The sequence below is a fragment of the Fusarium keratoplasticum genome, chromosome 15 (assembly GCF_025433545.1).
Source record: "Fusarium keratoplasticum isolate Fu6.1 chromosome 15, whole genome shotgun sequence".
NCBI classification, from domain to species: domain Eukaryota; kingdom Fungi; phylum Ascomycota; class Sordariomycetes; order Hypocreales; family Nectriaceae; genus Fusarium; species Fusarium keratoplasticum.
In genome coordinates this window covers 131,892-155,032 of record NC_070543.1, presented here as the reverse complement: position 1 = coordinate 155,032, position 23,141 = coordinate 131,892, and the positions used below count along the sequence as shown (strand labels likewise).

The following is a 23,141-nucleotide window of genomic DNA, read 5'->3' as shown; positions in this document are numbered from 1 at the left end:
CTTCGCGTCAAAAGGCCGACCCCCGAAGTCTGAATCGATCGTCCACACTTTCTACACGCAACAACATTCACCATGCAGGTCATCGGCTGTGGCATCCACGGCTTTGGCGAAACCATCGGCATCGACGTTGACGAGTTCCGAGTCTTCTGGAAGCTCGACGTCGCCGACGAGCATGGCAAACAGGTGGCATACCGCATCGTCGTGTCGGAAAGCAAAGTCGTCGACGAGCACGGCCTTTGCTTCAACTCTGGCCGCGTAGAGAGCAATGAGCAACGCAACATCCTCTGTAACCCTCGAGACGGCTTCAAGTCGACGACGCCCTACTACTGGACCGTGACCGTCTGGGACCAGCATGGGAATGAAGCCATCAGCTCCATCAACGAGTTCTACACGTCGTACCCTCGGTCATCGAGACTGCTGCCGCCTTACAGCATGAACCAAACCTATGTGAATACCAGACACCTCCATGTCCCTCCCTGCCTTGAGATTGCTGACCCAGACAGATGCCGCACTCTAGCCTCATATTCCGCACTTGGTTCGAGGATGAGGTAAACCGCTGGAAGGCCGTATGGATCGGCAACGGAAGTGACAAGCCTCTCTATCTCCGGAAATCCTTCACGTTCCGGTGCAAGCCTTCACGCGTTATCGTTCTTGCCTCGGGCCTGGGCCATTTCAATCTTGCCATCAATGGCAGGTCGGCCTCGTCGCATGTACTAGACCCCGGCTGGACCAACTATCACAGGACAGTCCAGTTTGTCGGGTACGACGTGACACAGCACATCTCCCAAGGGGAGAATGCCATCGGAGCCCATGTGGGCAATGGCTTCTACGCCGGGGACCAAGGAGATCGCTTCTTCTGGCCTATGTATGAGGATAATACGTACGTGCGTTACGGAAACGAACTGTGCTTCTTTGCCGAGATCCATGCGCACTATGCGGATGGTACGCATGAGTGTATCATCTCCGATCCGAGCTGGAAGGTCCGCAAGAGCGCCACGACGCTTGCGAATGTCTACGCTTCTGAAGATCATGACAGGCGGGCGTATCCAGTTGGCTGGGATGCACCAGGTTTTGATGATGTAGACTGGCAGCTTGCTAAGCCGCTCACGGGGCCAAGAGGCAAGTTGCACTACCAGAGCCAACATCCCGTCATCTTGCACAACACTTTTACACCTGTCTGCCAAGTCGTGGTCAAGCCAGGGGTCATCATGTACGATCTCGGCCAGAATGCGTCAATCATGGTACGAGTCATAGCCAGCGGCATCGCCGGGGCAGAGTATCGCGTCAGGTACTCGGAGACGATCGGAGAAGACGGCCTGGTACTCATGCCGGATCCCTTGTTCAAGGAGTTCGAGACGGGTGTCTACTCAAAGATCACACTCTCAGGCCAAGAGGAGCAAGAAGTTTGGACGCCTGACTTTAGCTTCACGAGCGCCCGATACATCCAGATCGAAGGAGCCTCACTTGACGGCAAGGACGGTCTTCCCATCATTCACTCTCTGACTGCTCGCCACGTCTCATCTGGCGCCCCGAAGCTTGGCTTCGTCAAGACGGACAAAGAAGATGTCAACGCCTTGATAAACGCCTGCTACTGGACATTTAGCTCCAACATCTTTAGCTACCACACCGACTGTCCGCAGATCGAAAAGTTTGGATGGCTGGAGGTGACATCTCTTCTCTTCCCGGCCACACAGTACGTGCGAGATATGGAAGCTGTGTACTCCAAGATCCTGGATGACATTATTGACGCCCAAGACCCTTCCGGTCTTGTACCCACTATGGCGCCCTTGGTCAGATACATGTATGTCCTTTCTTCTGTTCTCGCTCTGGTAACCACTGACACGGGTTGAAAGGTGTGGTCCGATGCATGACACCATCACCTGGGGAGGCGCCGTCTGCTTGCTCCCAGAGCTTGTCAAACATTACTACGGTAGCACAAGTGTCTTTGCAAAGATCTATCGACCATGCGTACAGTACATGGAATACATGCTAGGCAAAGAACGGCTCGGCGGGCTCATCGAACACGGCCTCGGGGACTGGGGCTACGCCATTGCGTTTGGGAACCACCAAGCAAATATCGAAACGGCCATCTACTACAAGTGCCTGCAAAACGTGGCCATGATGGCCAAGGAACTGGGCTTCGCTAGTGACGAGGCAAGATTCACCTCCTGGGCTGAACGAATATACGCTGTCTACAACCAACAGCTCCTCGTCACTGACAAGAAGACGTTTCCCTACGCCTTCTATACCTCTCGGGACAATCCCAACACACAGGACCGTACCATGGTAGCCCAGGCTGTAGCCCTCCAGCACGGTCTCGTCCCACCGCAGCACCGCGCCGACGTCATCCAAGCCTTTGTTGCCGCTGCCGAAGACTCGGGGCATGTCATGCGCGCCGGTGAAATCGGCCTTAAGTACCTCTGGAACACGCTGGCAGAGCAGGACGTGGACCGGCCCGACATTGTGCTCAACATGATTCGACAAGAGGAGCACCCCTCGTACATGCGGTTCCTGCGGCGTGGGGAGACGAGCCTGCTGGAGTTCTGGCAGGACAACTGCCGCTCCAAGTGCCACGACATGCTCGGGACGATATACGAGTGGTTCTACGACTCGGCACTCGGCGTCAGGCCGCTGACGGACGCGTATCGCACGTGGAGGCTCAGGCCATGCTTCAAGGCCGAGTTTGACTATGTCGAGGGGGAGATCGAGTCGCCCTATGGCTTGATATCAGTTCGTTTCGACCGTAGAGGCAAACTGGATAAGGCAAAGGCTGATGTAGATGTCAGCGTGCCGGCTGGGACTTTGTGCGAGCTTGTTCTGCCATGTGAGAACAGCACGGCGGAGATTCAGAGGCTGCCGGTCAATGAGACTAGGAGCTTCAAGGGCAAGACGTTGACGTTGCTCCAGGGCCATTATAGATTAGACATCACAGCTTAGACCGACAGTCTAGTACATGCTCTTAGACTCCTTTCCCGGGGTTCCAGAACCAGACTTGTGGTGCGTAAAGTGAATGTTTGTAGCAATTCCACGGATATAAGTGCCAAGGTCACGTTTGAGGCATTGGCACTGGATTGTCCCTAGTCAATGGGCTGAGGGTAGATTGAGCACACGTGGAAGCGGAATCGCGACATACCTTGAGCTAGCCATCATCTCGCCTGTCCTCACCCTTCACGGGCCTCAAGGTTGTCGAAGGTCCCGATCCGATGAAACATTCCGTCACGGGGGCTACGGAACTCTATCCAGGGGTTGTCTCTGGCGCCGGCTTTCCACCGATTTGATTGGTGCCCCTCCCCGGCCTTACTGTGATCTGGTTGGCAGTTCACCTACTCCCGGCTTTGAAGCTGAACTATTGGCTGAAGGGATTGAAAGCCGGCACGAGGTGGATGCTCGTTAGCTAGTGCCACCCCCTCTCCACAAGAGCTCCTCCACCTTGTCTGGCGTCCAAGAGATGACCCCGAAAGTAAGGGGTTGCATGCTTAGTTACCTACGAGCCGGAACCTGCAAAGTCCAGACCAAAGCTAGGCCCAAGAGCGGGACTTTGCTGGAGCGAGGATTTGAGTAACCACCGAGATTAACTGCCAAGATTGAGAGGAAGTCAACTTATGCCTCATGGATTGAACCGCCCGTCCACTTCCGCATGTCAAGGTAGAGATGCTTTGTGCATTATACATAAAACGAGTCCAGGCCTTGCGTTTGCCTGCTCCAGATGATATCGCCCCAGTTCACACTCCCTGCAAGGACCTCTCAGGCTACCCTGCGGCTCCTCCAAAAGTTTCCGAGTTTTGTATGTCCATCATCATAGATTGAGTAACGCGGCTCCTTTCAAAGTGAACATTTCCAAGTTGGCTCGCATCCGAATCAGGCCATGCATCATCCGCCTTGTCCTCAAGTGCCAAAGAATGTGCAATGAGGAACTTGACCATCCACTTGTCAAAGCGGTGGGTGTTTCTGCTGAGAGATCTTATGCAATTCTTCTGGAACACCACCAGCCGATTTATCTGCGACGAATAGTAAGCAACAGATGCAAGATATTGCCTCACAGCGGCTCAATACCATAAGCTCCACGCTCGGCCAGTAGCTTCGTAGTTGTACCAGTGACTTGAGGTTCGATTCGAGGCGACTCTTGGAGTCTTCGAGCTCATGAGGCTCGCCGAACAGGTACGTGTGCAGCAGCACCGAAGAAGACACAATCGTGACATGGCCCACAATGTTGTACAGTGCCGGGGCTCCGGGAACCTCCCGCGAGGCTTTGAGCACATCACATATAATCGCCGCGTGAGCTTTGCAGCGATCTGCATATTTCTTGCCGTTCCTCGTAGAAGGCCGACGCTGGTCGAGGTACTGGTAGAAGAGCAGCGTGTAGTAGTGATGATAGCCTAGATGGAAAGCAATAAAGACGCTGCCGAGGCCCCGGCTTACAAACGCTGCCAGGTTTTCCATGGAGAATGCCAACCCGGGGTCGAGGTTCTGCTCAAAGGCGTCGAGATCGGCTTCGAGGCGTCGAACCGACTCATCCATCAGAGCCTCGTCCCACGTGTCTGTCTCGGCGAGCTCCCTGTGAAGTTGTTGTATCTGGGTGTATATCTTGACCAGTCTCACCATGTGCCCCCATAGTCCGGGCCTCCATTCCGAATCAGCGATATCCGGGTCTCCTGGCATCATCATGGAGAAGACGTATTCGTCCATGGGCACCCGGGGCTGCTTGGCTTGCCATCCAAACTGGCGCGACAGGTTTGAACCACCACTGGCCCAGGTGTCGGTGATGAAACAAGTCCAGAATATGCGGCGTTTTGTTTCGCGCGTGATTCCATCATCAGCCTCGTTGCAAATGCCAAGATTAAGCATCTGAGCCATGCGATTGGCAAGTGCTGGATGACATGATTAGCCACGAGTCGTGTCCTATCCACGGAGCAATGTACCAAAGTATAACGACTCAACATCTGCGTGGCAATCACCCATAGAGTTGTTTCCCACCAGGATACACGCTTGGATGTTCTCAATGCAGATATGCTCGAGATCGTCCTTCAACGCCACCTTTCCCTGGGCGCAATACACGGGCCCGCGGGAGCGTATGTCGGGCTGTGTGGCAAACCTGGTGCTCTGTCAACCTAGTCGCTAAATGATATGAGCCAATGCCGGCCAGGGTGTGCGAATGTACCGTGCCGCCATGCCCATCATGCTCAGAAGAACAGGCGGAGAGGCGGTGCCCGCGACGACGCTTGCTTTGAAGGAGGGCTGGTGAAAGAGGCTGTGAGGCTGGTCATGAATGAATCGAAAGTAGAGATCGACCAAGTGAATGGTCTCTTCGCTGGAACGAGTTGATACAACTGGAGGAAGGGACTGTGCGGACTGGAGGCTATTGATGGCGGCTGAGCATGGCAGGTTTCGCTGGATACATTGAGAACATGCCAAATCGCCTGTCCGGTCGCATCTTCGCTTTCCACTCCTACACTGCAAGCATGCCTTTACAGGTCGCATAGTGCTGCACGCAGGCCGGAACGCTGGGCATAGGGAGATCAATGACTGCGAGTAGTGACAAGAGCTGGTGATGCAATTTGATACCCCGCCAAGTAGCGGTCTGCGTGGCCTCAGGCAACCAGCCAAACGACATGACCCAATTGTGGGTGAAGAACGATCGATCACTACTTGAACAGCACTGCCCGTTGGCTCATGTCATATACTCCCATCTTTTGATGAATTACAAACAATCTGGCCCGTAACCTCAAGTGCCTCTCGGGTAGATGCAGCTGAAAGTGGTGCGAGCGGCTCGAGCTCCTCAAGATCTTGGATACATGACTCAAACTATTCGCTCCGGACCTGGAAGGCATCCAACATGAATTCGACTAGGTGGACGGGGACTGGCACAGTGGACTCGCCAGGTTCATTCTTAGGAATGAGCAGGTCCTGGCTGAATTGAAACCCCTCTGAGATGGGATATGGGGCAAATTCTCACACTTCTCTGCCCTCAAATGTATATCCTGGGAGGAAGTTGAAGTAATGAACCGAAATGGCCCGAGCCTTGGTGGAAAGACCTCTTGAATGAATCGAATAGCCCCCCCTCTATGAGGAACCGGCCCGGTGTTGTTGATAATGTAGGCGCGGACAAGTGCTAGCGCCGGAAAAACGCGACGCTCGGTCAGATCTCGCTCCCCCTATCCCCCGGGCCCCGACCCATGTGACCAGACATGTGCTACAGTCGATGTGAAGAAGAATAACCGGGAAAATTCAAAAAGAAAGAATAGCAGGCTTGAGGAGAAATCTTCAGTTTTAGCTCTCACCTTGTTCATCACATTCTTCCCTGAAGTGCAGGCAGCCATGGCTTCATCCCTCCATATCACCTTGCCCAATGGGCTTGAGTATTCTCAGCCAACCGGACTTTTCATCGATAATGAGTTCATGGAAGCATCTGGAGATGCGCTCACGGTCATCAATCCCGCGTGCGTACTCTTCCTCGGTTGCTCTTGCTAACAAATCTCGACTAACCTCCGAGACAGCACCGAGGAAGACATCGCTACTTTCACAGGGGCGTCCGGTAACGATGTCAATGCTGCTGTTGCTGCTGCTCGGCGGGCCTTTGAGGGTCCGTGGTCGGAGCTCCCGGCCGCTGAACGTGGGAATCTCCTCATGAAACTTGCGAGTCTCATTGACCGGGATCGTGAGCTTCTTGCGAGCATTGACGCGATGGACAATGGCAAGGTAAGAGAAAAATGGCATTCCTCTATTCATGTTCTTCCTTCTAAACACTTTGTTTTTGCTTTCATCAGACATTTTCTGCAGCTCTCAACGTAGACATCGCTGCCTCACACAACGTCTTCAAATATTATGCTGGCGCAGCAGACAAACTCAGCGGGAGCACGGTTGAAACGTATCCTTCCAAGTTTGCGTATGTACTGCGTGAGCCTCTTGGCGTCTGCGGACAGATTATTCCATGGTATCTTGCCGGCACTGCCATCTGGAATATGCATGCTAAGAGATGTAGGAATTTCCCCTTCATGATGTTGGCCTGGAAGGTCGCCCCTGCTCTTGCTTGTGGCAACACAATCGTCCTGAAGCCCGCCGAACAGACGCCCCTCTCTGCTCTGTATTTCGGCAAGCTAGTTGTTGAAGCTGGGTTCCCTCCTGGCGTTGTGAATATCGTGCCTGGTCTCGGAAGCGTTACCGGAAAAGCTCTCGCAGAGCATATGGATGTTGACAAGATCGCCTTTACAGGGAGTACCACCACTGGAAGAGCAATCATGCGCTCTGCTGCGTCTAACCTGAAGAACATCACCCTCGAGTGTGGTGGGAAGAACCCCAGCATCGTCTTTGACGATGCAGACCTAGATCAAGCTGTGAAATGGTGCCACGTGGGCATCATGGATAATCAAGGACAGACTTGTATCTCGACCTCGAGGATTTATGTCCAAGAAGGTGTCTACGATCGCTTTGTTGAAAAGTTTGCCGAGGTCACGCGAAAGCATCACCTCCTTGGGGACCCCTTTGATCCAAACACCTGGCAGGGACCGCAGATCTCCAAGGCACAGTATGAGAAGGTGCTATCGTACATTGAAGAGGGAAAGAAGAGCGGTGCCCGCCTCGTCTACGGTGGTGCCACACATGGACAGAAGGGGTATTTTATCGAACCCACCGCTTTTGCTGATGTAAGTTGACCCCCGACCGGCTTGGACGCTCAACTAATTATGCTTAATTGTAGACGACTGAGGATATGAAGATTGTTCAGGAAGAGATTTTCGGCCCTGTTGTCGCCATCTCCAAGTTCAAGACCTTCGATGAGGTCCTGGTCAAGGCGAACAACAGCTGTTACGGACTTTCTGCAGCAGTCTTCACGGAAAACATCACCAAGGGGCACCAAATGGCGAGAAGGCTACAGGCTGGCATGGTCTTCTTGAATTCTTCGGGCGATACACACTATGGGGTTCCCTTTGGGGGGTATAAATCCTCTGGCATTGGCCGGGAACTCGGACAGTACGCCCTCGATGCATACACGCAGACGAAGGCGGTGCATGTGAATTTGGGAAATTGAATGTGTTGGGTTCCTAGAACTCAAATTCACGCTTATAGAGTACATATGCCATCCTGCGCTCAATGCGGTCACGGCTTCGGGCTTATTTTCTCTGCTGTTCGCTCAACTCGCTGTTCACCATTGTCTGTATAGAACGGGCTCCTCATCTCGGGCTTCGTAAGAAAATTATTGAGTGATCTAATCCCCAACTCTGAACGTGGACTCCATGAAGAAGGTATTAAGAAAATGGTATATATCAGAATAAACTCTCGCCCACGTCTTTCATCTAAAGTAACCAGCAGTGTGGCCCAGCTGGTATCCCTTGGCGAGGCCCCGTGAAGCCAGCAGCTCCCCTGACATGCTCACAGTTCCACAAGCTCGAAAGAAATACATTATTTACATGGTATTCTAGTCTGCTAGTCACTATGTCATCATAATCTCCCTTCCGCTACGAGGATTGGAAAGTAGGCTACACAGAAGAGTAATGCCAAGGTGATATGAGTTGATGGGAGACAAAATATAGCTAGGCGACGACAACACTGCCTTACACTTCCCCCTTCTAGTCTTATAACCGTGAATTAAGAGCAAGTGAACGGACTTCCCACGGTACCAAGCCTGTACGCATCGATGATGCTCTGGATGGTCGTGTAGGTTCCAGTAACGGTCATGAATGCCCCCAGAACAACAGTGAAAATGTGGAAGTAGCACAGCACGTGCTTGACCTTGTTGGTTCCACGTGACTCCCAGTCCATGTACAAACCCATAAAGGCGGGAATGATCAACTATCTCGGGTGTTAGCAGCTGGATAATCTCTCAAAGCCTTCAATGGGGGGATGGATCAACGTACGCAAGTCGGAGCGCAGCAGAGCGAGCCGATGAGGCCAATGAGATAGCTGAAGAAAGGCACAGCTCCAGCAATAATGAATGCAACTGCGCTGATGCCAATAGTAGAGCCCCTAATTAATGTATCAGTAAATGGAGCTGGGATGACGTTTGAGCGAGATGGGGGTGGAGTAACATACAGCCAGACTGTCCAGTGAATCAAACTGTGGTTTTGGAGGTGCTCAGAATTTCGAAGGATGCGGACGAGCAGCTGGGCATTTTGTTAGCTGAGCCACAACGGGCTCAAGGAGAGCAACTGACAAATTTGGCCGCAAGATGGACCCAAAGAGTGGATGTCATGATGAAGCCCGGAATCGAGACGCCATAGGCAATCTTCTCCAATGTTCCTCCAGCACTTCCCAACGATGGGCTGGCGACATACTGACCACAGTACCTGCTCACAAGTCAGACAGTGATTTCCAACTCCACACATCAGGAAATGCTTACACATAGACAACTAGTGCGAAGGAGATGTAGCAGGCAACCAGGAAACCTTGGGAGGAGAAAAGGGCCTTGGTGAAGGATTTGGGAGTCTTCATCTCGGCAATGACAGGCATGAAGGTCGGCGTGGAGCCATAGCCCGCTACCGTTCTTGTAAGCATGTGGCATTCTACTGAAATGACGAGGCATAGCTTACCGAAGAGGTTGATGGCGGCAACAAATCCAGGAATAAAAGTAGGTGTCCCAACGGCCAAAACCTCCATATCAAATGGGCCTTCCTGAGGAGCGGCAGCAGGCCGATCAACCTGCGTAACGCCGACAACAACGATGAAGACGGCTGTGAAGATGGAGGCGAATCCAATCCATGTCAGGATGGCCAACCTGCCTAGAGTCTGGATGCTGGCGACCAGTGCGGTACAAATAGCGGCAACCAAGGTCCAGACCACGGTACAGACGTGTTTGCTCGAGAGAACCTGGAACCCCTGCGCCAGTCCTATAAAGCCCGAACCAGTTGCCAGGCTATTCGTAGGGTTAGCAAGAAGGTACCTTTCACCATGATGAGCTCTGGGGTATACATACATCCAAGTGAGAAGGAAAAGCCCTCCGGCAACTTCGCGAGCAATGGGACCGCCCATGAGTCCCGCAGCATCTGCAATATTATGGACGCCAGAATAGCGCATTCGGAAGGCGTACATGATGTAGGCGTAGTCTTGGAACGGCGTTAGTGTTCATTGCGCAAAGACCAGGGGCAACACGCGTCTCACGTACAGGTTGTCAAGGCGCCCCAGCAGACGAGGAGGATGATGCCAGGTCCGTAACCGACAATGCTGAATGCAGAGGGAATTGCCAGGACACCAGTGGCGAAGCAAAGCTTTGAGAGAATGATGGCGGTTCGAATCCTATCATCACAGAGTCAGCATCTCAGTTGGTCGAGCGCCGGGGCGCGGGGGTGGTATCTAACCATCCAAGAGCACGGTATTCCGCCTGCTGGAAGACTTCACCACCATCCTCGATAACCTCGGACTTCAAGTCCTCTCCCGACCCCCGACGAGGGCTACCCTTCTCGGGCGAATGCTGGATGGAATCTGTTGGGGAGGACGCCATGGCGAAGAGTTTGCAAGTCTTTCTCAGGGAGGACAGGACGGATGCTCAGGGCCGAGAAAATGATCAGTTGGCTCAGTCTGGATGAGACGATGCCTTCGAGGAGGATGAAGCTTTATAGCCTGCTCGGGAAGGGGGGGTTCCAACCCGTGGTATATCGGAGGGACGGACTGCTGAACTGATACGGAGATGGAGATCCCCATTGTCAAACCTGGCACGAGATTCTGGGGTGCGTTTGGGGCATGTACATGACTCAAAGCTGGGGTTTGATGGGCCTAGCCACCGCCAAAACCCGACGCGAGCTGATTTCCGTGCCACCCCAGGTCCCAATCACGCTGGGTTTGTTGTCGAGGTGGAGACGAGATAACGAACGCCGGTAATCAGAGAACAGAGCCGGTCCCTGTCAGCTCGCCCGATACAGTATAGTACGTGAGTTGAGTTCCCTCTGGCCGGCATGAGCGAGCCAATGTCCGACGCTAGCGAATTTCCGTGTAGGGGTTCCCCAAATGATGGTGCGGGGGACTGACCGACTCTCTGGACACCAATGGCCCCCGGCAAGCCACTGGCGGTCGAGCTGATAGATGGCTGATGATTCGAGATACAGACCTCACTGATCACGCAGAAATTGTTGTAGAGAAGCTTTCTGGAATAAACTTGACTTGTCTGCTAAACTTTATGGTTGACACTGACTAGATCAGGCCTTGCTAACCCCCCTAAACATGTACTCAACCCCTTTTATCTCAATCGTCTGACCCTCAGTCCACCTACTATCCCAAGTCTCGATGGCTTCAGAGCCTTGTGCCGCAGTAGGGAGACCAGCCGTTGCCCCATCTTCGAACGTGAGCTTCCAAGTGCTCCCAATCACGTCCCGATCTTCTCTCCGGGCAGCAAAACCCCCCTGGGTCTTCTGTATGGCCAGAAATATGCTCCCGACCTTGCCAATGAAAGCAGACCCATCACTGCTTTGAAGAATCCACGAAAGTTCCCCAGGAGACTTCTGCGTGATGTCTCTCCAGACCTCTTCGTAATCAGTGGGGACGCCTCCCAGAGGATAGGTACCAATCTCAAGATCATCTCCATTCGGCAGCTTCTCGAAGTGAGCGTCGTCTGGAATGGTCAGGTCGAGCGAGTCAATAATATGAGTCCATCGAAAGGTAGCTGTTCAGCTGTGTCAACCAACGGTTCCGGTGGGATGGTAGGTCGTGAGACGTACGGGGGTCCTCTTTGAGGACGATCCGCTCACCAGCTCGACTCCATTGGATCGCGCCGGATTCTTTGACCACGCGTAGGTCAATAAAGTATCCTCCAACATTGAGTGCCACGGTATCTGTATCTTCATAGGCGGCCTCAGGGAGCCAGCGGACGCTGATGCGTTGGACGGCTTGAGATGGCATGGTGGTAATGGCCGCCCGAGTTGTGAGACGTAATAGATGAACAACGAACAAGACAGCTGGCGATAATTTTCAGAGGAAACTGTCCAGATTGGGTACTGGAAGAAGAAAGGATGTGAAAAGCAGAACGCTGTTGTAATGAACCCCCTCCACACATTCCCCACACACGGCCCAAACCCCAATCCCAGGAAACGCAGCTGGCTTGCCTAGTTGCATTATTAGTGCCGGGGATTGGCGTCCGAGGATCGGAACCTCGCTATCGCTACAGCGTGCTTCACCAGCTCGGTATCACGCGAGCATGCTGTCCGGCCCGGGGCATTCTTGAGCTTGCTCAGGGGAAGATGGCTATACAAAAAGATGACGATGGCCGGGCCGGTGACAGGCCCATATGCTCAAAAGACCCTCCCTGCACTCGTAATCACTGTCAGACACGTCCCCAGCCCAGCCACTTCTCATTCCCTCCCCTATGCCGACAGATCTCTCTGGCAGAACCATGAAGACACTGAACCTGGTTGGAGCGTCGATTGACGATCTCCAGGCCGCCCTATCATCAGGTAGCTTAACGAGCGTCGAGTTGGTTGCGCTGTACCTCCGCCGCGTGGCTCGCTACGACTGCCACGGGTTGGCTCTTAACTCAATTCCTGTTCTCAATCAGCATGTCTTTGACGAAGCCGCCGCCTCCGACGATCGTCGAGCGAATGAACAGCCCGTTGGTCGCCTTGAAGGTATCCCATATACCGTCAAGGACAGCTACAAGGTCAAAGGCATGACAGTCGCCAGCGGATCCCCGGCATTTAAGGATCTCATCGCCAACGAGGATGCCTTTACTATCTCTGCTATCAGAGCCCAGGGGGGCGTGCTCATCGGCCGTACGAACATGCCGCCAATGGCATATGGTGGAATGCAGCGAGGCATCTATGGACGCGCCGAGAGCCCATACAATCCCGCATGCTTGGCCGCCGCCTGGGCGTCTGGTTCCTCCAACGGGTCTGCAGTTTCAACAGCAGCTTCCATGGCAGCCTTTGGAATGGCCGAAGAGACAGTTTCTTCTGGACGATCTCCTGCGTCGAACAATGCCCTCCTAGCGTACACGCCCTCAAGAGGATGGCTTTCCATACGTGGCAACTGGCCCCTCTACCCGACTTGCGACGTGGTGGTGCCACATACGAGAACGATGGATGACTTGCTGAGGCTCCTCGAGGTCATCACAGCGAAGGATTCTTCAACTGAAGGCGATTTCTGGAGACATCAGCCATTCATCAAACTGGCTGAGCCATGGGGCCCGCTAGGTCCAACTGCAGGGTTGTTCCGAAGCATTTCAGAGGCCGTCTCACTGAAAGGCCGACGCATCGCGGTCCCTAGTATGTACATTGGCGGGCCTGCGCCGCATGGCGCTACGCCGGTCTTCACGAGTGACGACGTCATGCAACTATGGCAACATGCGCAGAGGGAGCTGGAGGCCCTGGGCGCCGAGATTGTCGCTGTTTCCGATTTCCCTGCTGTCACAGGATATGAGAACCCGTCTTCGCTTCCAGAGGGGTCCGCACGCCTGCCAGATGACTGGAACTGGTACGAGAGGGGTCCCATAGTTGCTCATGGATGGGAGAGCTTCTTACGGGATAATGCAGACCCCAAGCTTTCCAGTTTGTCTTGTGTCGACGAATTCAACATCTTCCCGCACTCCATGCGAACGCCAGTCGAGCTGAAGCATGTTCCAGCATCAAACTCGATTCATTGGGGCAAGCTTTTCAGCTATACCCGTGAGACGCCCATGTTTGAGACCAAGAATCTGGAGACCGCCGTCAATGCACTCGAGGCCATGCGCAAACAACTTGTGGATGATTATCTTGACGAGTACAAGTGCGACTTCTTCGTCTTCCCGTGTCAGGGCGATGTGGCGGCCGCAGACTCGGATATCGACCCAGACGCGGCCGCTCACGCATGGGAGAACGGAGTCTGGTACAGCCATGGAAACAGAGCCCTTCGCCACCTGGGCATCCCGTCTGTGACGGTACCGATGGGTATCATGGCCAAGAAACAGATGCCTGTCGGTCTGACTTTTGCAGGCCGGGCATACGACGACGCTGATCTACTCAGATGGGCCAATGCCTTCGAGAAGCGTACTCGGCTGCGCATTGAGCCTCCCCACACGCCAGCTCTGGACTCGGATGTGATCCAGCTGAAGGCCGCACCTGCAGCTCTGATCAGACAAGCGAGACCACTTCTCAATGTAGAGACGTATGAGGTTTCTCCTAACGGAGCGAATAACCTCTTGCTCAAGATCCAGGGAACGCTGCAGGTTAATGAAGATGTACAGGGCGCCGTCAATCCCGTCGTAGAAGTCATGGTCAATGGCGAAGATATCCCATCAGAGCAGATCCACATCACCAGTCGCTCCAATATGGCCAGTTTTGAGGTAACGGCTTCCACATCTCGACCAACGATGAGAGAGGCACGGGAACAGACGACGGAGCCGGTGGCGAGGGATAAGGCCATGGTGGTTGTTTTGGCCAGAGCCGCCCCTGGTTGCAGGCCCTCGGGGCTCTTAAGGCTTGTCTAGGGAGATTCTATGTAGTTAGCACACGTTAATTTTACACGCTCCAGGTGGCGGCGAAGTCCCTGTCACGTGGGGCCCACATCTCCTGATAGCCCAGGAGCGTATCCGACATTCTATGATTCCAAACTTTCCACCGTCACCTCCCAACCTTGCTGGAATCCAGGTACACTGAATACCCTGCCATGGTCTGAGTGGCGCGGTAACGTGCTGGCAGTACCATGACACATCATGATCTCTCATTCAAGATCAAAAAGGCATCAGTCCGTCCCCGCTTGCTCGAGATGTTACCGGCTCAAGCAAAAGGTGGGTAACCACGTCCTACCCTTGACCGCTCCTTAGAATCTTACTCGTGCCCCCGTAGTGCGATAGGGGCACTCCCAGATGTCGCCGGTGTATAGCGGCTGGGGCGGAATGCATGGCGGTCAACCGACAGACTGCAGCTGAAATACCACGCAGGTGGGTTGCATCTCTAGGCCCATGTCAAACCAAGTCCTAGGTTAACCTCGACCAGTCTGCTCCAACATCTGGAACAGCAACTAGAAGAGCTCCAGCGCACAAAAAGCCTCCCCGATGTGGCCAGTGTTGGCGCTGATGGTAACCGCTCGCGTGGGGATCTCGACCAGAGTCATGCCAGGGCTCTGGAAATGGCTACCCTGTCCATTACAGCCCACATGACGCCGGACTTGTTTGACTCGGACGTTAGGATTCAACATCGGGCCAAGCTCTTCTATCCCTCAGAACGGCCGCCTCTGAAAATTCCGGTCCGTGGCCTCTATTTCCATGATCAAACAAGAAGCGCCGGCAGGGCGTATGCCTCCCAGTTCTCTCACTTCAAGGCGACCAACATCCCTATCCACGTGGCTCGGCGTCTGTTCAAGAAATACATGGATGAGGTCCTCCCAAGGTTCCCCTGCTTCATGGAGGAAGATCTCGATAATTATTTCGAATCCTTCTATGGCCATGGTACTCTCGGTCAACAGCAGACTACCATGCCTAGCTTTATAGTCCCAATGATCCTGGCCATCAGCTCGCTTACGTCGAACAGTCACGATTTCCCAAAAGTCGCAGCGTTGAGTGAGTCGCTGCATGCCGATGCTCTGGAGAACGCTCAGCTTCTTAAAACTTCATCAGTTGCAAGCCTTCAGTGTCTCGTTCTCCTCATCCAACTGGGGCTTCTCCTCCCTCACACCGCCAACTGCTGGTTCATCACAGGCGAAGCGATGCGCATGGCAGTTGGTCTGGGACTGCATCAGGAACCGGACCCAGCCATTATCCCTGATCCAGCCCATGCCGAACTACGAAGGAGGATCTTTTGGACGGTTCGACCTCATACCCAACTCATCCCCTCCTAAGTTGACCATGTGCAGATCTACCAACTCGACCGAATCGTCGGCATTGCTGCTGGATGTCCCGTAGCTCTGAGTGATGCACACATTAGTGTTCACCTCCCATACAACGGCGGTGACCCTCATACGACTCCAGAATGGTTCGGTCTTCAGAGGTCTCATGACTTCCGCGAGGCACAGTTTCTAATTCATACCCGCATACGCATCATCCAGTCCCAAATCCACGGTGTCCAGTTTTTCGACCAGCCTTTTCCCAACCACTTCGAGGATTATGATTCCTGGGTTCAGTCCATGATAGATCTCATCAAGAGTCTTGTGAACCAAGGAGCGACTGATGGGCTAGCACGCTCGCGTCTGGAGTCCGCAGCCTACCAGTGCGAGGTACTGCTTCACAGGCCCTGCTCAAGGAACATGGCCGTCTCTGCATCCTCTTTGATAGCCGCTGCGACTGCATCAATCCACCTCATCACGTCACATATTCAAGCTGTTCGATCTGGCGGTTTCATCATGGCATTTGAGTTGACTAATAGTGCTTTCCAGGCTGGCATGGTGCTACTCTACGTTGTTCGCAACCACGCAGCAGAACTCGAGGGCACGCCGATTCTCGTGTCCGGCTACGAAGCGCTGGACGCTCTCATACAGCTTCTGGTAACTCTTATGTACCTGCCTTCGTTGCAAGCCGAGTTTGTTTGCTGACACCGATGGCAGGACGCGTTATCTATTCGTTGGCCTGCCGTGGCAGACACGGCACATTATATCCGGGAATTGGTCGACACATGTCGACGGAACCAGATTGGCCAAGATGGTAGCGACTATGACATGAGCGTCCTCGAGGAGCTCGACTGTTTAGTGACCCAGCGCCGCGTTCACACCATACGCCATAGGAATATTCCGTTCCCTCCGCATGCCAAGCCTGGCCCCCAGTCAGATACGGCGAGCCAGACAAGCTGTGGGTTTCTGGATGATGATGAATGGTGGCGTGCATTCATCAATGACGACGTGGAAATGGACGGGAGTCCCTCTATGCGTCACGAAGCTCTGGTTGATTTCGCCTTGCCTGAAGCCCGAGTGACCCGTCCTGAACCCCAAAATCCTGACACATCGGCTTCAACTCCGGTTGCAGAGCTTGACAAAATCTTGGGAGCGCTGCCATCCTGCAGCTTCTGCCGCGACCGCCGCATAAAATGCCACCAGCAGCTGCCGGCATGTAGGGAATGCCTTCGTGTATCGCGAGAATGCATGATTTTTGACCCAGTGCAGGGGAGGAATGTATCCATGAGGTATGTGTCCTAAATTGCCGAGTCATTCTTGAGAGGATATTTAGCAGAGATGTAGGCGCATTGGGTTCCTCGTCGACAAGATCAAGCAGCTCTCTCAGGAGGCGCTCTCAGAGAATCACTCAGAAAACCCTAGACAAACGCTTCTGGATTCAACCATTCTCGTTCCTTTGGATGAATGGAAACTGAAATCAACATCAGCAGTCCCCTCCGAGCATACGTCCACGATTTTCTTCGGCCGCTGGAGTTCCCTGGGCTGTCTTCGAAGCTTCCTGCGTCAAAAGGAGGCATATGTATTGCCGAAAGATGTTCATCGAGCTAACTGTTTCTCTCCTTACCTTGTTCAAGGCTCAAGCTCTCTCCCCGCCGCGCCTCCGCCCATGTCTATGGCAATCAGCCTGTTCCAGCTCTTTGCCCGGTCCGCAAACGTATTCTACCCAATCCTGCAACCAGCCAAGCTGGACGAAATATTGGCACAATTCTACGCGAATGATGACCGCTGTTTGCAGTCTGATACCCGGGAATTCTTCTTTCTCGTTCTCGCCGTGTCCTCGCGTATTGGCCAAGTCGGCCAAGCGAACCCGTCCTCACAAGCGGATGGTTACTTCCGCAGTGCCGTCTCAGAAATGAGCACGTCATGTAATCATGCATCACGAGCCGAGAATATTGCTCTCCTGCAGAGGACTCTTCTGATCTGCCTGTATCTACTTCTCAGTCCAGGGTCGGGCGATGTGTGGCGGCACCTCGGTTTTGCTATTCGTCACTTCTTCGACCTAGCCCACCGGCCATCCATGGAAGAGGATCAGTTCCACGATATTCTATGCACCCTAACGAGGACGCTATATTGCCTAGAGAGGTTAGAATAACCGTCATCTCGGTCTCGGGTAGAGCTAGCAGAACTAATACTCCCGGCGTAGTCAGCTATCCATCGCATTTGCGCGGCCCAGTTTGTTAAACATTGGCGATGCTCTTCGACAGGTGTGTAGTGGCAGCGCCTGGGGGCATGACTTTTGACTGACGGTCTCATCGCAGGAACTGGCCAACAGGACAACGGATAATCTTGAGGAACAGATCTCCATATTTTCGTATCTGATATCTCTGCAGATGTTACAAATACACAGCGCTCTGCTCCAGCACAACTCACAATCAGTAAAGGGGGCCGCTTCCATATGTCGAAGCCCCGCAGAGGAGGCACGCGAGTATTGCCGAGGTCTCGACGAATGGCTCGTCCGATGGAAGGAATTCGTCGAGACCGTTCCAGACGACGACGATGATGGCGTATCCAGGTCCGAACTCTCTGCCTGGGGCCAGTTTCATTACCACCTAGCTGTCTTCCGCGCCTCTCTCCTCTGGCCGACGCCAGGGGGCAGGACGACGATGCTGTGCCGGGCCGTGGCCGACACAGGCCTTGAACTCTTCCGACATCAGCGGCTCTTCGCACGGTTGTACTCTGGAGGGCACAATGGGAGGCTGCCACCCTTGGTATTTCCCCTGAGTTGGACAATGGGTCACGCTGTTCTCGGACTGGGGCTCTCTGCTATTTCTGGGGACTTGACTTATGAAGACGAAGCGGAGAGAGCATCTTCCCTGGGCCGGTGTTCCGTATTACTAGCAGTTCTGGAGGTAGACCCGGACTATCTCTTGGCTGGTCTGAGTCCTATCTTGGATAACTTGCGGGAATGGTTATAGTGGATATAAGACCCTGTACTTCTTTTCAATATACCATTAAGTAGAATATAACATTCTACTAGTTCCAAATTTGTTTTCTTATATACAAAGAACATTGATAGCTCAGCCGGTGTTTTTCATAACGGATACGGTAGGTTACATCGCTATCTATACTATCTCCCCTTGCCCTTAGTCGACAATTATTTGTTTATAGCTTCAGACTGGGCTTCAGCCTTTCCCTCAATTGCAACTCGTCGCTTCCTTGCTTCATGTAGAGGGTACACACAAAGGCATGATGCAAAAATAATTGTCAGCCCATTCCACAACTGAGCACCCAAAAAGGAACGACCATGAGTATCTATCGCCAAAGCAATCGGAGTCCCGATCAGAGCACCGAAGCCTGCTGCGCCGTACACTACTCCCATTCGAGTGCCAATGACGGCTAAAGACGGGCTGAGATATGGAATGATGAACGCGGGCAATGTAGTCACAGCGCCAGAAAAGAATCCGTAGGGAACGAGAAAAGCAGCAAATCCGCCGAGGTTATGAACAACGATCCAGCATAGCGCCAGGGTTCCAGCCACCACTGAGTTGAACAGCAGAATAGTTTCGGCGGAAAGGAGCTTCCGTTCCACCATCGTTGCAGGGATAATTCTTCCGAGGGCTTGGGCAGCATTCGGGACAGCCAACATATAATATGCAAGGTCCTCAGGTACGGGGTGATCGAGTCCAACGAGGCCGAATGTAGGCGTAAGGATATAAGGTACGAGGAAGCCTAGCCACATAAAGAAAGAGGCCAAGACAAAGACAGTGAACGCCCGGTCCTTGATGATAGATCTGTCGAACAGCTGCCGTGTTGGCTTTTTGACGGCCTGGACGCTTGGTTTGATAATAACGGCAGCGACGCTGAGGGTGAAGAGGGCGATGAATCCCATGGTTCGGCAAGCCCAGCCGAAACCTCCAGTATTGAGCAAGTGACGGACAACGATGGGATAGATAACACCACCAAAAGATCCACCAGCAGTCGCACAGCCAAGAGCGAGACCACGGTGAGAGATGAAGTACAGAGGAATCATGGCAACGCTGGGGATGTACAAGAGTCCCGTGCATATTCCCCCGAGCACTCCCCATGTCAACATGACTTGGTAGTATTGTGTTGCCAGACTCAACATCATGAATGCTAAAACAATCATGAGAGACGAAGCGATTAGGATGGGGTAGAAATGTCCTTGACCAAACAAGGGGCCCGAAATAACGCCGATGATAAGAATCAAGGACAGCCGAAGTGTTCCAATCCAGGATATGGAGGAAGAGGAATGCTGACGAAGAAGAGTGGTCTCGTAATATATCTGGAATACACCAAAGCTGTTTGCAAGGCCAAAGCTGTTGAAAGTAATGAGAAAGGAACCGAGGACCTGGAGCCAAGCGACAAGTCCGCCATCTGGAGGTGGCTGGCTTGACGCGGTGAGGTTCCAATAACGAAAGATTCCTCTGCCTTTCTTTAGTTCCTAGTCGAGTGACATGTCGCCGCGTTGGGATGCCATTGTAAATGAACGACGTTGGTGCCTGTCTTGTTGATACTTTGATAGCTGTTACGATTCACAAGAGCCCAAAGGGAAGACTATATAAGTAACTCTGCAATTGGCCTTGCAAAAATACTTATAACTTTGCTATTACTTTTAATATATAATAGGGCTATTTAATTATTTAAGTTAAGTTATATATATTATAACGCTAAATTCTTTAAAATAGTCTAAACTTAATTTTTAAAGTATTTAGCTTACGCCTTGGCCTTGGTCCATATCAGCCAATAGGTAAGATAAATCTTCCTAAGCCAAACCCAAAGTGCACTACAAATAAATAAGAGCTCTTAGCTAACCCGCTTATAAATCATAGCCTTAGGCTGCAACGCAATGAGGGGAATTAATGCCCAAAGTAATAGATATACTAACCAGCGAAGTTTATTAGCGTGCCAAACCTTAGCCCATGGCATAGTCTGCTGCATCGCTTAACTCTGAAATGAGTAAAATGAGTCCCAGAGATCTTGTCTGCGCAGCCTGCTGGGATGCTATTTTTTCGACCCCTGCATTTCGAGAATTCGGTATTATCAATGGCCAAGAGCAACGAATTAGATACCAGTCGTCCCTCGGCCAAATGGCCCTGAAAGCATGCTCCTGGTGTTCACTAATCCGACTTCTGAAACCCAGCGCAGATGATATCGTGCCCAAAGACGAGCAGCCTCCTGGGGATGAAATCGATGTTATGTTTGGGCATATTCCATCGTCTATGATCACCGAGGTTTTTACTCCGGCCGGCGCAAACCGTTTCGCACTCTGGATAAACGGTACTGCGTTTTACATGACCGCTTTTACTCGCCCAGCCGATCCAGCAGCTTCTTGCGTCACCGCTCGAGAGTTAGATCCTATCGTCTTCTCACGCAAAGCAACCAGCCAGATCTCGAAATGGCTATCAGACTGTTCGCAACACCCCGACTGTCCACAAAGAGAGGCAAAACCTCTGCCGACCAGAGTCATTGATTTAGGCGAAGAAAGAAATTCCCAGGTTCGACTTCTGGAAACGGGCCACAGCTTTGGGGAATACGTCGCGCTCTCGTATTGCTGGGGATCGGACCAACCAGGCAAAACCATAAGATCCAACTTGAACGGTCGTTTGGCAAACTTGGATGAACGAATCCTATCAAAAACTATCCAAGACGCCCTAAAAGTTACCAGGGCGTTGAACATGCGATATCTTTGGGTAGATGCTATTTGCATCTTGCAAGACTCGGATCAGGACAAGAATCATGAACTGGCCAACATGTGCAACATCTACCGTAACTCAGCGGTTACGGTATTTGCCACGAGTGCTAGTAACTCCCAAGAGGGCTTTCTTCATCCAAGGAAGCCGCCAGATCCTGCAGCCCTAATTCCGTTCTGGAATGTGGATGGTGAGCTGGGCACGGTATCTCTCACGGTGGAAGGCTGGTACAATGACGACGAAGAACCTATCAACCGCCGCGGCTGGACCTTTCAGGAAAGGTTTCTCTCTCCAAGATCACTTTTTTATGCTTCCCATACGCTGCAGTACCAATGCCAGCATGGCACAGTAAATCTTGGAGGCTCAATCAACATCCCCGCCTCGTTTGGAGACTTGCGGCTTCCATCAACCTGTCTTGACTTGCGACTACAGCCCAAGTCAGAGATCACCGACACGCAGGAGCTTGGGAGGATGTGGGCGTATATCGTGTCCATGTACTCGGGTCGGAAACTATCCAATATTGAAGACAAGCTGACGGCCTTCGCTGGAGTCGCGGAAGCTCTAGAGCCATTATTTCTGGGATTGTATATCTCCGGACTTTGGACGGGCGAAACTCTGCCCCGAACCTTACTCTGGCAGGCATCAGCGACTGAACCCTATATTCCTTGTCCAGACTACACTGCGCCCTCTTGGTCCTGGGCGTCTCTCAACAGTCCCGTACGGTTTAGCTCCATGTACATGGACCATACTCATGAGTGGTATCACGCCGACGTTCTCGAAGTCCACAATGTCCTTGTTGAGGATAGCCTACCGTACGGACGGGTCTCAGGCGGCTCGTTAACTCTCCGCGTTCACATACGGCAAGGCAAATTCCTGTCGGGGCAGCATATTGAGTGGACCCACCAAATGACGTCTGCTGGTGGGACTTCATCCTCTGCTTCCGCAACTCTTGACCTGAGAGTCTTCGACTGCGAGATTGTTTGTGCTGCTACAACGATGAGGACACACATACTAGTGGACGGTGATTCTATGGCTTCTAAAACCGCAGCTCTCGCATTTCCCCCCAAGACCCGACAATCAGGGCAAAGGGCAGCTGCTATTGATGGTCTTATACTCAAACCGGATGCGGATGGCAGCGGCAGATATACTCGAATTGGTTGTTTTAGAGGTGCCGATGAGTCTGAGTTTATTAGGTGCCCAAGGCAAATAGTAGTTCTTTTTTAATATCTAGTCGCTAATATTACTGCTATGGTAAACTAGCTCGTTCTTAATACCCTGGTATCTATTTCTCCTAGGCTCTATAATTAGGATATTTAAAACCCTTTATATATTATAAGAATTAAAACTTAATATTTATATTAATTAACCTTATTTAATATATAGTCCTTTAGTTTAGTTATTAAATTTAAAGTTAATTATAAACTAATATACTTAATAAGTAAACTAATTAAATAAATAAACTAATTATAAATCTTAAATTACCTTAATAAAAATCATAATAAAAATACTATAAATTATTTAATTAATTAAAATTACTTATTATACTCTTCCCTAGATATCTTAATTACTACCTAATATATTCTTATATTATAACTAGGCTTACTATAGATATTATAATACTAAATACCTAGTTATATTAACCTCCCTTAATTACTACTCCGCGATAATTTAGCTACTATCTATATATTAGTATCTATTAAATTAATTACTTACCTTCCT

At 52.0% G+C, this 23,141-nt stretch overlaps 8 protein-coding genes across 8 annotated transcripts; 4 read left to right on the top strand and 4 right to left on the bottom strand.

The window, feature by feature from the left end:
* Positions 1 to 72: 72 nt before the first annotated feature.
* NCS57_01488300 (Alpha-L-rhamnosidase) lies at positions 73 to 2,937 on the top strand (the record flags this gene model as incomplete). The annotated part of the gene is made up of 3 exons (XM_053064468.1): positions 73 to 447; positions 504 to 1,801; positions 1,854 to 2,937. The coding sequence occupies 3 exons, from the start codon at positions 73 to 75 to the stop codon at positions 2,935 to 2,937; spliced, it is 2,757 nt and encodes a 918-aa protein (XP_052906096.1).
* Positions 2,938 to 3,749: 812 nt separating this feature from the next.
* NCS57_01488200 (uncharacterized protein) lies at positions 3,750 to 5,178 on the bottom strand (the record flags this gene model as incomplete). The annotated part of the gene is made up of 4 exons (XM_053064467.1): positions 3,750 to 3,998; positions 4,054 to 4,868; positions 4,920 to 5,092; positions 5,159 to 5,178. 4 exons carry the CDS (start codon positions 5,176 to 5,178, stop codon positions 3,750 to 3,752), a joined length of 1,257 nt encoding a protein of 418 aa, XP_052906095.1.
* Positions 5,179 to 6,315: 1,137 nt separating this feature from the next.
* On the top strand, positions 6,316 to 8,023 carry NCS57_01488100 (Aldedh domain-containing protein; the record flags this gene model as incomplete). Its single annotated transcript, XM_053064466.1, has 4 exons — positions 6,316 to 6,437; positions 6,495 to 6,696; positions 6,765 to 7,640; positions 7,694 to 8,023. 4 exons carry the CDS (start codon positions 6,316 to 6,318, stop codon positions 8,021 to 8,023), a joined length of 1,530 nt encoding a protein of 509 aa, XP_052906094.1.
* Positions 8,024 to 8,580: 557 nt separating this feature from the next.
* NCS57_01488000 (Aa-trans domain-containing protein) lies at positions 8,581 to 10,429 on the bottom strand (the record flags this gene model as incomplete). The annotated part of the gene is made up of 9 exons (XM_053064465.1): positions 8,581 to 8,784; positions 8,850 to 8,958; positions 9,025 to 9,095; positions 9,146 to 9,278; positions 9,332 to 9,467; positions 9,522 to 9,844; positions 9,905 to 10,034; positions 10,094 to 10,224; positions 10,287 to 10,429. 9 exons carry the CDS (start codon positions 10,427 to 10,429, stop codon positions 8,581 to 8,583), a joined length of 1,380 nt encoding a protein of 459 aa, XP_052906093.1.
* A 691-nt stretch (positions 10,430 to 11,120) lies between these two features.
* NCS57_01487900 (uncharacterized protein) lies at positions 11,121 to 11,820 on the bottom strand (the record flags this gene model as incomplete). The annotated part of the gene is made up of 2 exons (XM_053064464.1): positions 11,121 to 11,584; positions 11,640 to 11,820. The coding sequence occupies 2 exons, from the start codon at positions 11,818 to 11,820 to the stop codon at positions 11,121 to 11,123; spliced, it is 645 nt and encodes a 214-aa protein (XP_052906092.1).
* Positions 11,821 to 12,310: 490 nt separating this feature from the next.
* NCS57_01487800 (Zn(2)-C6 fungal-type domain-containing protein) lies at positions 12,311 to 18,686 on the top strand (the record flags this gene model as incomplete). The annotated part of the gene is made up of 8 exons (XM_053064463.1): positions 12,311 to 14,233; positions 14,736 to 14,830; positions 14,886 to 15,693; positions 15,742 to 16,368; positions 16,429 to 17,000; positions 17,056 to 17,853; positions 17,915 to 17,975; positions 18,030 to 18,686. 8 exons carry the CDS (start codon positions 12,311 to 12,313, stop codon positions 18,684 to 18,686), a joined length of 5,541 nt encoding a protein of 1,846 aa, XP_052906091.1.
* Positions 18,687 to 18,865: 179 nt separating this feature from the next.
* On the bottom strand, positions 18,866 to 19,837 carry NCS57_01487700 (uncharacterized protein; the record flags this gene model as incomplete). The annotated part of the gene is made up of 1 exon (XM_053064462.1): positions 18,866 to 19,837. The coding sequence occupies one exon, from the start codon at positions 19,835 to 19,837 to the stop codon at positions 18,866 to 18,868; it is 972 nt and encodes a 323-aa protein (XP_052906090.1).
* An 856-nt stretch (positions 19,838 to 20,693) lies between these two features.
* Positions 20,694 to 22,315, top strand: NCS57_01487600 (HET-domain-containing protein; the record flags this gene model as incomplete). The annotated part of the gene is made up of 2 exons (XM_053064461.1): positions 20,694 to 22,234; positions 22,288 to 22,315. 2 exons carry the CDS (start codon positions 20,694 to 20,696, stop codon positions 22,313 to 22,315), a joined length of 1,569 nt encoding a protein of 522 aa, XP_052906089.1.
* Between the last annotated feature and the right edge of the window lie 826 nt (positions 22,316 to 23,141).